A 13,455-nucleotide genomic window follows, 5' to 3' on the forward strand; every position below is an offset into this window, starting at 1 on the left:
CCATCATTCTGCCCCTTCTTCCTCCTTGTCTTGGCCCAACAGTAAAACTCTCATTGTTCCCCATAGACACTGGGCTCCTCTCCATCCCCAGACCTTAGTGCATGAAATTTCCTCTCCCTGAATCACCTTCTCACTCTCCACCCTTTCCAGCCTTAGCTCTGTCAAAACCCCTTTGTCAGAGATAGTAATGTAGCTCAGCTGGCAGAGATTGTCTGGCATTCACAAAGCCCTGAGTTTGATCCCTAGTACACATAAACCAGGAGTGTGGGCATATGCCATCTTTAGCAAGTTTCAGGCCTGCCTGGGCTAGAAGAGATCCTATTTCAAACACACACATACCAAAACCAAACCAAACCAAACCCCTTTGTTTTTAAGACTCTGTTTTTAAGACAGTACGTTATAGAAGAAAACCTTCCCTGCTGACCTCTGCCCTCCCTGGTCTGCTGGTCTAGATTAAACTCCTTCCTCAAGTCCCTCCTGACAACTTTAGTCATAGTAGTTCTTATACCATGTTGCTTCCAAGCGATTTCTCTCCATATCCAGCTCTGCCACAGGGACCCACAACTAATATTTACCTGTACAAACTGGTGACCAAGTGAATGAATGAATTAGCACACACACATGGAGGTGATGCAGGTATGTGGCAAGGCATTGACCTTCCCCATCTTGAAGACAGCATGAGTTGCTAACTTGGATCTAAACAGAAACTGAAACCATAATGTGTTACTTAAGGCTCTGCCTCCCAGACATGGGGCCTTATTCCTCAAGTTGGTTCAACTTCTTAAGGGCTTGGTATACTTTCAGTTATTTCTCTTGCAGACACAAATTAAAATAAGTTACAACTGGGTCAGGGAAACAACATGGAAGAAGGAAGGAAAAGAGGACTGGATTTCTGTGAATGAATCCAATTTATAGTCTGATTTTGGAACTAGTAATTGTTTTCTGTAATTTTTAATTAGTTAAAAATTTTCTTAGAATGGACAAAAACTGGGGGAAAGGATTGTGACTCTGGTGGTTAATTTGAATTGTCAACTTGATTTGATTAAGAAATGCTTAGGGGGGCGGCTGGGCGCGGACCAGGAAAGGCGGCATCTCCCCGCCGCGGACGAACCTCCTCTGCGGGCCGGCGGGTCGCAGGCTGGGGCTCCTGAGACCCGGATCCTCTGCCGGCGACCTCGTGAAGTCAGGTGAGGACTGCCATCGTCCCTGGCCCCAGAGGGCGAGTGGAGGCCCGAGGCGCAGGAGTAAAGCGACCCCAAGGAGGAGTTGCCCTGGGAAAGAGGAGACGAATGGGAAATGCATTGAAAACCACTGGCTTAGCAGAGCACAGGATTTATTGAGGGCATACATTTCCTATGAGATACAAATGAGTGTGGAGTCTTTCATGGTAGGGAAGGCACGGCAAGCTGGAGCAGAAGCAGTAGGGCCTAGCTGTATAACCTCGAAGGCCTACCTTCAGTGACCATCTCTTCCAGACTTGGTGACCTTTGAGGATATGGTTGTGGACTTCACTCAGGAAGAGTGGACTTTACTGGACTCAACCCAGAGAAACCTCTATAGAGATGTGATGTTGGAGAACTACCAGAACCTGGCAACATTAGGATGTAAAATACACCTTAAAGCAAAAGGAACAGCACTTCAGAAGGATACTTTCTGGTCAAATATATCAAATTTACCGCAGTTGTCAGGAAGCCACAATAGAGAGGAACTTTGTATCTCTAAGAAAGTTGGAAACGTCTTCAGTGAATACCCATGCTTTCAGACACACATGAGTACTCTAAATACAGAAAACACATCTGAGAATAATTTGTATAGAAAAGACTTACTTCCTTTGCTCAGGAAAACCTCTACTGAAGAGGAACTTTCTTTGTTGATTCAACATGAAGAAGTCTCGGCTCTGAGTTCAACAGATGTTTACCAGAGAACATGCATTCAAGACCAATCCTTTGAACAAAATGATGGTGGAAAACCCTTTGTTAATCAGTCACATCTTCAGGCACATAACAAAGCTGACAATAGAGAAAATCCCTATGAATGGGACCAATGTGAAAAAGCTTTAATTCAACCTACAAGTTGTTCTACTTATGTCCAAACATATCCTATAAAAGAAACCTATGGATTTAGAGATTTCGTTAGAAATCCTTTCTACCTGAATAATGATATGGGAACTCACATGTTGGAGAAACCCCATGAATGTAAGGAATGTGGAAAAGCCTTCACTACAAACTCAGGCCTTACTACACATATACGAAGCCACAGTAGACGGAAGGCCTATGAGTGTAAAGAGTGTGGAAAAGTATTTGGTAAATCTTCAGGCCTTATTGAGCATATGAGAAGTCATACAGGAGAGAAGCCCTTTGAATGTAACCAATGTGGGAAGGCCTTTGCTTCTTCGTCATATCTAATTGCACATTTGAGAACACACACTGGAGAGAATATCTAATTGCACATTTGAGAATACACACTGGAGAGAAGCCTTTTGAGTGTACAGTATGTGAGAAAGCACTTACTTGTTCCTCCTACCTTCGCATTCACATGCGAACACACACAGGAGAGAAACCATATGAATGTAAGGAATGTGGGAAAACCTTTGCTGTGCGCTCATGCCTTAATATACATTCACGAACACACACTGGGGAGAAGCCCTATGACTGTAAGGAATGTGGGAAGGCCTTTACAAGTTTTCGTCAACTGACTGAACATATGAAAACTCACACTGGTGAGAAACCTGTTGAATGTCAGGTATGTGCAAAATTCTTTAGAAATTCCTCCTGTCTTAAGAAACACTTTCGAATTCACACAGGAATAAAACCATATCAGTGTAAAGACTGTGGAAAAGCCTTTAGTGGTCGCAGTGGCTTTACTACACATGTACTGACTCACACTGAGGAGAAGCCATATGAGTGTAAGGAATGTGGGAAATCTTTCAGAACATCCTCAAGTCTTATTGAACACATAAGAACTCACACTGGAGAGAAACCACTTGAATGTCATCAATGTGGGAAGGCCTTTGCATCTTCTTCATATCTTACTACACATTTGAGAACTCACACTGGAGAGAAACCATTTAAGTGTTCGGTATGTGGGAAAGCATTTACACGTTCCTCCTATCTTCGTGGACACATACAAAGTCACACTGGAGAGAAACCTTGAGTGTGTAAGAATTGTGGAAAAGCCTTCACTGAGTGTTCATGCCTTACACTCATATGGCTTACTGAACACATGAGGAAGAACACACTTGGGAGAAGCCCTATCAATGTCAGTAATAAAGGAACACATTCATTAACTTTCCTGAACTCATTGAAAATTTGAAAACTCATACTGGTAAGCTTTTTGAATGCCATATATGTACAAGTCTTAGAAGTTCCTTATATTTTGAGAAGCACATCTGAATTCATATGGTGATAAGACCATGTCAGTGTAAGGACTGTGAGAAAGCCTTCAGTAGATGTACTGACTTTATGACACATTTACTTACTCACCCTGGGGAGAAACTTTATATGTGCAGAAAATGTGGGAAAGCCTTCACTGCTTCCTCCCACCTTGAACATTTAGCAATCACAAAGGAGAGAAATCTTTTGAATATGACCAGTTTGGGAAGGCATTTGTTTCCTCCTCATCTCTTAAGAACTCACACTGAAGAGATGCCCTTTGAGTATACATTGTGTGGCAAAGCATTCAAGTGTTCCTCCAACCTTTGTAGTTACATGAGAACACACATTGGAGAGAAAAACCTGCGTTAGCATCATGGAAAAGCCTTTATTGAGCACTTAGGCCTTACTAAACACATAAGAACACTGGTTTCTGAGGAGATGACCCAGCAGTCAGAGGCCCTTGCTTGCTGAGCTTTCTGGCCTGGTTTCAGTTCCATAGTACTCATTTAAGGCCAGATGCACTAAGTGGCACATCCATCTGGAGTTCATTTGTAGTGGCAAGAGACATTGGAGTGTGTACTCTTCCCCCATCTCTTTAATAAATGGGAATATTTTTTTAAAAGAAGGATATAACACCAGAGAGAAGCCCTATGGATATGAGGAATGTGGGAAAGCTTTCACTGTTCCTTCATATTTATGTAACCATATAAGAATTCACACTGGATATAAACTAAATGGAAAAACAAAAAAAAAAAAAAAGAAAAGAAATGCTTAGGGAGAGCTGGAAAGATGGCTTAGCAGTTAAAGTGCTTGCCTGCAAAGCCTAATAACTTATGTTTGAATCTCTAGGTCCTGCGTAAGCCGAACACACAGTGATGCAAGTGCTTAATGTCACACATGCACACAAGGGGGCACACACATCTGGAGTTTGTTTTTAGGGACCGAAGAACCTGGCGCACCCGTTCTCTCTCCCTCTCTCAAATAAATAAAAATAATAACACTTTAAAAAGAACTGCTTAGAGCATCAGTGACACACACCTTTGGGAGTGTCTGCAAAGGTGTTTCCAGAGAGATTAAGTGAAGAGGGAAGACACACCCTGAGTGTAGGCTGCACCCTCCACGGGCTGGATCCTAGACACAAATAAAGGAGGAAAAGGAGACAGCTAGTAGATGCCAGCATCTCCTTTCTCTGCTTCTTGCTCTGCGTGGATGTGAGCATGTAAGCCCACACTCCCGCTCCATGCCTTTCCTCCTTGCTGGCTGTACCCTCAAACCATGAGCCACAATAAGCCCATCCTCCCATGAACTGCTTCTTGAAGGACACTTGACCACAGCAATGAGAAAAGCAGCTAACACAGTGAACATAAGAGGATGCTTGTTCCAAGTAAATTGAAACAGTATTTTTCACTACACATCCTTAGTGGGAATCTATCCCAAGAACAAGAACCATAGAGAGATCAAGAAATCTTACTCTCTAGTCAGTGGTCTTCTCGTAGGTAGCAATGCTGGTATTGTTATTAAAAAAAAAAAAAAAAAACAAGAAATAAGCTGAAACGAGTACTTTTGCCCAGTATTGTTAGGAAGAAACCATACTGTCAGGGTGCAGTGATAAAATATAGAAATAGAAATTAAGGGCTAGAGTGATGGCTTAGTAGTTAAGGTGCTTGCATGTGAAGTCTAATGATCCAAGTTCGACTCCCCAAAACCCACGGAAGCCAGACACACAAGGTGGCACATGCGTCTGGAGTTTGATTACAGTGGCTAGAGGCCCTGGCATGCCAATTCTCTCTTTTATAAGAAAAGAAATATAAATTAAAATTAGAAAGCATTAGCCAGGCATGGTAGCGCACGCCTTTAATCCCAGCACTTGGGAGGCAGAGGTAGGAAAAAATTGCAAAGAGTTCAAGGCTACCCTGAGACTACAGAGTGAGTTCCAGGTCAGCCTGGGCCAGAGTGAGACTCTACCTTGAATAGCCAAAATCAATCAATAAATAAAAATATATAAATAAAAATTATAAAGCTTTGATCAAATCTTAAAATTCTTGCTTTAAATTAGAAGTATCTGTATTAGTCATGATTTGTTCTTATTTTTCTAAAAACTTGATGTTTCCCAGTTATGTCCACTGGAAAGATTTAAAAGTAACAATAACTTAATAACATCAAGCACCCATAGTTCCAAGTTGTGGTTTCTAGATGCCATTTCCCACTAAAGGGAACAAGAACTCCTTGAGCTGGAACATCTTGTCGTGCCTAAGAGCAAGGCAGCTGTCAAAGAATACTGTGACCATAAATGTTGTGACAGCCAACTTGAAGGGACTCCTGCTGACCAAAGATGAGACCATTTGCATAGTAAAAAATTATGACAACAGATTTAAATATACCCTGCATTTATGACAATACTCTATAACCGCCTTTACATCCCCACATAGGTTAAAGCCTTCTGAAACACCTTTGGAAGTTGCAAGAACATGAAGTCATTATTTTAAATTGACAAAGAATCAAGTAATTGCTCTGCCTTTCCTAAACTAACTGTACCTAACAGCTATTAAGTAGCTGCTATTTGATTCATTATGGAAAAAATCATAACTAATAAGTGCAGCTAGAATGACAGAACTGGGGAGATGGCTCAGTGGCTAAAGGTGTTTGCATGGAAAAACTGAGGGTCCACGTTCAATTCCCCAGTACCTATGTAAAGCCAAATGCACAAAGTGGTTCATGTGCCTGGAGATCATTTATAGGCACTAAGTCCTGATATACCCATTCTCATTCTCTCCTTCTTTTTTCCCCCTCTGTCTCTCTCCTTGCAAATAAATAAATACAATGTTAAAAAAAGAATGAAAGCCAGGCGTGGTGGTACATGCCTTTAATCTCAGCACTTGGGAGGCAGAGATAGGAGGATCTCTGTGAGTTCAAGGCCACCCTGAGACTACAGAAGGGATTCCAGGACAGCCTGAGCTAGAGTGAGACCCTACCTCGAAAAAAAAAAAAAAAAAAAAGGATGACAGAATTGGGAAATCACCACCAGCTTACCAATATTGAAGAAATAATGATGGAGGTGGGGGCTGGAGAGATGCCTCAGTAGTTAAGGCATTTGCCTGCAAAACCTAATGATCCTGTTTTGATTACCCAGTACCTACTTATAGCCAGATGCACAAAGTGGCACATGCATCTGGAGTTTGTTTGCAGCAGCTAGAGGCTCTGGCACACCCATTCTCTCTGTCTGTTTCTCTTTTCTCTGCATGTCTGTGCTTTTAAATAAAAATATTTTCAAAAAAAGAAAGAAAGAAAGAAAGAATGGGGACTAAGAATGTAGTTCAGGGTTGGAGAGATGGCTCAGTGGTTAAGGTATCTGCCTGTGAAGCTTAAAGACCCAGGTTCAATTCTTCAGAACCCACATAAGCCAGATGCACAAGGTAGCATATGCATCTGGAATTTGTTTGCAATGGCTAGATACCCTGACATGCCTATTTATTCTCTCTCTCTCTTTCTCTGTCTGCCTCTTTCTTTCTCTCTCTCAAATAAATAAATACAAGAAAAGAAAAAGAAAAAAATAGTGTAGTTCAGGGCAGAGTACTTGCCTCAAATTAAAAACAGTTTAAAGCCAGGCATGGAAATCAAATGAGTCAATAATATATGTGTATGATGCTCAGAACATCCCTGGCTGGCTCATGGTAATATATAAACATTATCATCATCATCATTATTATTATTATTATTATTATTATTATTATTATTACTGGAAAGGACCTAGTAGATTAGAATCCAACATTAGCTTTTATCCATTTCTCTTTTTACTCTCTCTGACTCCCTTCCTGGTACTGAGGTGGTAATCTATAAATTGATACACTTTTTTCTACACTTAAAAAGGAGAAAGGATGACTCAATCTCTTCATTCACAGATTCTGCTCTTGCCTTGAACCTGAACCATTTTGAGTTTCCATTTTAACCGCAGGATTGCTAATGGGTCTTTGGCTCTTGTAGCAAACTGCCTTAGCCATAATGATGAGAGAATCGATGGCCCCATGGGGTCCTCCCTCCAGCCTCATCCTGCTGCTCCAGGGGAAGTCTGGTCCTTCTTGCGGCTGGTGGTGATCAAAGATGAAGACATGATTAGTCCTTGATGAAGGCCCTGAGAAGTTCTCAGTGGTGGAGCTTGGACTAAGTGATGCCCAACATGGTTGGGAGATGCCTTGCCAGAGAGAAGGTTTCTGTGTGCTTCACCACCTACTCCGAGGACCGATGCTCAGGATAAATTCCTACGCATCACGTCTTCATGGAGTTGCCATATGGATGGGCATACGGCCTTGTAGATGCTTCAGGCAATGAAAGTGGACCCAGAAATATGCCTTGTGTAGAGACTCTGTGAAGTTGGTAACATATCTCATTATAAAACAAACAAATTAGCTCTAATATTTGTGGCTTGGGGGAAGCGGGCTATAGAAATCTCAGAGTAGCATAGTTCACTATCTTCACCTCACCCTGAAATTACAGCAACTTCTGGGTCTGGAAGGCCATAGCTGACAGATTGTCACCATCCCAGCCCTCTATGCCAGCAGTAGACTATCCCTCTCAGCTCTGGGGTACCTGGCTCTGGTCTGCTTCTGACACTCAGACAGGGTGGTTCCAATGGCTCTAAACACGTCACTTTCTGATTTTGACTGGAGGGGGGAAACCTCTAACTCTGAGGCTTCCTAGTCCTCCAATGTCACACCAGAGAATCTTAAGATAGAAAGGAAACAAATCAGGCGAGGGGTGGTGTTTCTAGATGGTTATTTCTTAGAGAAAAGCATCCCACTAAGATGGCTGGATGGCTGCGTCACAAGGAAAGCACTGACTGAGGAGAAGGGCACAGGGATTGGGTTTCTGAAAGGCCAGGGACAGGAGGCAGAAGGGCCTGAGGAAGGATGTGAAAACAGCCCAAGGACATTGTACTCAAACCCCAGTGGTAAGTAGCTAACAGAAACCCAGCAGAGGCTACACCCCTTGTCTTCCCCATATCTCCTTCCGAGGATGAACCCAACTGGTGCCTCCTCAGCACCTGGACCATCAGCACCCTACCTATCTGTTTTAAGCCTCCACAGCGAAGTCACACTATCCCAAATCAAATCCCAGCCTGATGCTTAATTGATTTGTCATTTCCTCCTTCTAAGCCTCCCTTTCCTCATCTTGTGTTTTTCTCAGTATGTGTCTGCATTCTGTAATGTTGCTTGTGACATTAAACACATCTAAACACCCTGTGGAGACCAATACATGATAAGCATCCAATGAATGTTTTATATCTTTACCACTGTTGCCACTCTCAGAGGTTTTTATGATCCCCAAATTTTGTATCTGATAAGAAAGCCTGCCCCCAGTCTGTTCTCTGCCTGAGTCACACATGTACCAGTGCTAATGCTGTGGCTGAAGATGACCCATAGATTCTTTATAAATTACATGTAACACAGAGCATGTTGCCAGTCAGCTCCTCGTGGCTGGAACAAACATTCAACTGGACACAGCTTATGGGAGGAAAGGGTTTTATTTCAGCTTACAAATTCCAGGGGAACACACCATTAATGGAGAAAGAAAGTGGCTCATTCCCACAGACCCAAGAAGAGAGACATCACCAAGCAGCCAGCTCCACACTGCTAGCAAAACAGAACAGCCAGAGCTCAAACAGCTTTCCACACATTTCAGGGCTGGACCCTACTAAGATCCATCTCCAAACACACCTCGAGGCTGGACTCCAAGATCAGCTCCCTGGGACTCCTCCTATTCCCCAGTAGTTCTCCACTCACTGGAAACTCTAGATTCAAGTTAGGTCTATGGCGCCATAGATGCAAACTACCAGAGTGTGCCAGATAAAGGCTGAACTATGCAAATGAGCCAGAAAGCCCTCGCTATACAAATGATGCCCAAAGTCTCCATCCTTTGTACAGCAACCATCAGGCTTTTAAGCTTCCTCAGCTCTGGCCTACTTTCTCCTTTGTAAGTGTACCCTGTCTTAATAAATTCTCTCACTTTGCTTGCTGCTATCTGTGTGTCTTTGTCTAAGTCTCCCAGTGGGTGCCCACAGAATGCTATTGTCCGCTGATACCAGGAACTATGGCCTTAAGCAAGAGTCAGGGCTGCAGAGCTGAGGCCCAGCCTGTCTTTCCCCATACAATGTTCCTCCCACATCAAAGCAGTTCCCCCTTACCTGATGCTGCTGCTTCTAGCCTAGGCATTATCAAGTTTCCATGTCCCTGCTTCCAATATAAAACCTGACTCCAACCTTCCTTTCCAGCCATTGTGTGAACCCTAGGCATTTCACAGGGGAGTGGGCGGAGCTGGTAACCACCTCATTTGAAGCCAGGCAGCAGCTGTCACACTTTGTAGCCTCCTGAGCATGGTGCCCTACCAACCCTGGGGCACCTCTTATGAGACTTCCATACACGCTTGTGCAGCCACGAGTGTCCTATTTGCAGGTATGGTCCACTTAGGTCCCAAGGTTTCCATCGTCAGATCAGTCTGTGGCGTGGATCATAGTCTTCATTGTTATAGGCATAGCCATTACTTATCAAGCTTCAACAGAGAGATTATTCTGAGAATATAGTTGTGTTTGAAGATTCAAGCACTCTTTAATGTCAGTCTGATTCTACTCACCAATCAGGGATAATGAAATAAAATAAACAAAAACAGTGTAACTACATGTGTTTTTTTTTAAAAATGTGGTTTTTTATTTATTTATTTATTTGTGACAGACATAGAGAGAAAGACAGATAGAGGGAGAGAGAGAGAATGGGCGCACCAGGGCTTCCAGCCTCTGCAAATGAACTCCAGACGCGTGCGCCCCCTTGTGCATCTGGCTAACGTGGGACCTGGGGAACCGAGCCTCGAACCGGGGTTCTTAGTCTTCACAGGCAAGTGCTTAACCGCTAAGCCATCTCTCCAGACCACTACATGTGTTTTAAACACTGTACTTTAATAGATGAAAAACCTAGGTGTATTTATATATCTAGACATATGTATATAGATATATAATACACACATATGATATATATTAGAAAGACTATTTTTTTAGAGCCATATTCGTTTCAGAGCAAACTTGAGCAGAAAGTTGGCTCTATGTCTTTTCATGGCTTACTTTTCTTTTTAGTACAGAATCATATCTCATCGTGAAAATGCATCAGAGTTTATCCATTTGTCCACTGAAGCACATCTTGATAGCTCCAAAGTTTGGTAATTATGAACAAAGCTGTTATGAGCATCTGTGCAGAGGTCTGGTATGGACCAAAGAAGAGAAATAGCAGTTATTGGTTTTATCTTCAGAAATATCTTCTTGGATTTAGCAATTTAGCATCAGACTCCAAGAGGTGAGCAGACCTGCTGGAGGTCACCAGGCTGAGCTGTGAGTCCCCTGACCAGAAAGATGGGGTGACCCTTCCCATGGGTGCCAGTTCCTGGCAGTTCTCAGCCCCTTGTGGCTCAGAGATTTCTTTTTTTTTTTTTCTGGAATCAACTTCTCCTCCCCCACACAAAGCTTTGCTGTGTCCTCTAGCCACACCATCCTGGGCATGCCCAGGGTGGAAAATGTGTGTGGAGCTGGGGTAGAAGGCTGGGCAGAAGAGAGAGAGAAAGGGCTGTGGTAGACCACTCTTCTGTCCTGATGATCAGCAACCAGAGTAAGTCTGAGCATTATTTCTTCCTTGAAAGACAAGACACCTGTGACAATAGGCAATCAATTGTCTTATGAGTTTCTTCCTTTTTCATTTTTTTTCTATAAAGCTCTGTTCTTTTGATAATTATTTGTTTAGAATCATTTCTTCTGCAATGCCTGTTTATAGTCTCCTGAACACAGCACTTTGTGTCTTCTGTACAGTCTGTCCTCTCCAGGGGACATGGAACAGTCACATCAAGAAGGAATATGCACATTTTGTTGTTCTGTAATTTAAATATTTTTCACGAGAGGACAAAGCTCTTGGAACCTGGGACTTTTTTTCTGGCTAAGCTGGATGGGCAATGGCAAGTGGTGTGATTAGGACTGCCTTGTCACAATTCTGACTGGTATCAACTTATCCAGCCTGGATTGCTCTGGACAAATAGGAAGAGCTGCAGGAGGACTTGGCTATTCGTTTCTGCTCTACATCATTCCATACCCGGAAGAAACAGACACAAATGAAGGCAGAAACATGGCTTTCATGGGGCTGAAGAGATGGCTCAATGGCTAAAGGCCCTTGCTTGCACAGTCTGACCTGGGTTTAATTCCCCAGTACCCACATAAAACAATCAGATGTATAAGGTGGTGCATGCATTTGATGTTTGTCTGCAGCAGCAAGAAGCCTTGGCACACCTATGCTTTCTCCCTCTCTCTCTCTCTCTCTCTCTTTCTCAAATAAACAAAAATATAAAACAAACGGCTTCCACAAGTTAAATACCAGGTGCACCCCAATTCCATGAGGCAGAAGTTCCCACCCTGGGGACCTCCTATACCCTAGACCTTGTTCTAGTCCATTCTGCTGTTGTCTCTTCTGTTTTGGCTATTCCCAAACTAAATTGTTTATAATAAAACTGTAGTGATATTTTAAAGAACTTGACATTAACCAAGCATCCAAGAGCATCCTTCGTAAGGATGGTGAATGTTTGTAATGTTCATTTCGGAAAGTCATCATTGCGATAATTCAGAATTCTGACAGCTGATAAGTGACAATGAGAGGAGGACAGTGTCCCACCCTTGGTAACCTCACCAGATGTCGCCATGGCAACACATACTTCCAGCCTATGAATGTGGCCCTATGCTTAGCCCTCAGGGCCAGTGAAGTGGGTATGTGGCTTCTGTGAGGTTGTATAGAGAAGATGATTTAGTGATCTACTCCTTCATCCAGAGACCTAGGGGCCTGTGGATTGCAGGATCAAAGGAAGGGACTTGTGGGAGGACCGTGGGGAAGCAGGTCAGGTAGGACAGCATGACAGAAGAGACTGTCTTGTAGGATCTGGGTGCAGAGAGCTGGCGTGGAGATAAGGGTCTTCTCAGCATGTGCTGGAGCTGGGGGTGTAAGGCATGGGGCGCAGTGCAGACCCTGAAAGACTGGAGAGTGAGCTGTGCTGAGGATGGTCTTGCAGAAACAAGAGGTTGTCCAAGGAGTGGGATGGTGACTGTGTCGGTGAAAATAGTCATTCATGCTCGGTGAGCAATTCTTTCCATTTCAGGTTGATGTAGTCATTTCCACGTTGTTGGATGAGCGTCCAACCAGACACCATTTCTGGGAGGAAGGGGTTTATTTCAGCTTACAAATCCAGAGGAAACACCGTCAATGATGGAGGAAGCTGCGTCCTTCCGTAGATCCAAGCAGAGAGACAACTGCAGCAGCAAACACCAACACCAGCCAACACACACTGCCAGAGCTCAGGCGGCTCTCTCCACTCCTGGGCTGGAATCCAGATCCACCCAGTGACACAGACACCCCCCCACCCCTTAATGGGAGTCGGCCTGCTAGGGACTGAAGTTGCAAACTCAATTTTAATAAGACACCTGAGTCTATGGGGCCATACTTTTACACTGCCACATTCAAGCTACCACATAGGCTGAGAACCCATACCACCTAAAAATGTTTTGCTGGAGTTACAGATGCCACATTTTTAGGTGGTCTTAACCATTGAGCATCTCTCCAGCCCTACAAGAAATTACATTTAGCTGGGCATGGTGGTGCATGCCAGCACTCAGGAGGCAGAGGTAGGAGCATCACCATGAGTTCAAGGCCACCATGAGACTACATAGTGAATTCCAAATCAGCCTGGGCTAGAGTGAGACCCTACATCAAAGAAAGAAAAGAAACAGCAGCCACAACAAACTGCCGAATAAACAGAAGGAAACTACTATATCATTTAGAAAAGGCAAGTGCATCGTCTCAGTCCACCTATCTCAATTTAGAAACTGTTCTGTGTCTACTCAGCATAGAAATAGCACATTTTAGTTTTTACAAAACAGATTGTAGAACAGTAATGATGATTCCTATCTTTAGAAAAGTGTACATTTATGCATAAAAAATGTGTGGGTGGGGGCTGGAGAGATGGCTTAGCAGTTAAGCGCTTCCCTATGAAGCCTAAGGACCCCAGTTTGAGC

The 13,455-nt window shown here is 43.4% G+C and overlaps 1 protein-coding gene and 1 pseudogene across 1 annotated transcript; both read left to right on the forward strand.

Moving 5' to 3' along the window:
- The first annotated feature begins 1,149 nt into the window (after positions 1 to 1,149).
- On the forward strand, positions 1,150 to 2,443 carry LOC123462298 (zinc finger protein 426-like). The gene is made up of 2 exons (XM_045155546.1): positions 1,150 to 1,370; positions 1,476 to 2,443. The coding sequence occupies exons 1-2, from the start codon at positions 1,367 to 1,369 to the stop codon at positions 2,441 to 2,443; spliced, it is 972 nt and encodes a 323-aa protein (XP_045011481.1). The 5' UTR covers positions 1,150 to 1,366.
- Positions 2,444 to 2,493: 50 nt separating this feature from the next.
- On the forward strand, positions 2,494 to 4,086 carry LOC123462299 (annotated as a pseudogene).
- Positions 4,087 to 13,455: the final 9,369 nt, after the last annotated feature.

This window comes from Jaculus jaculus, chromosome 7 (assembly GCF_020740685.1).
Source record: "Jaculus jaculus isolate mJacJac1 chromosome 7, mJacJac1.mat.Y.cur, whole genome shotgun sequence".
Classification (NCBI taxonomy): Eukaryota; Metazoa; Chordata; class Mammalia; order Rodentia; family Dipodidae; genus Jaculus; species Jaculus jaculus.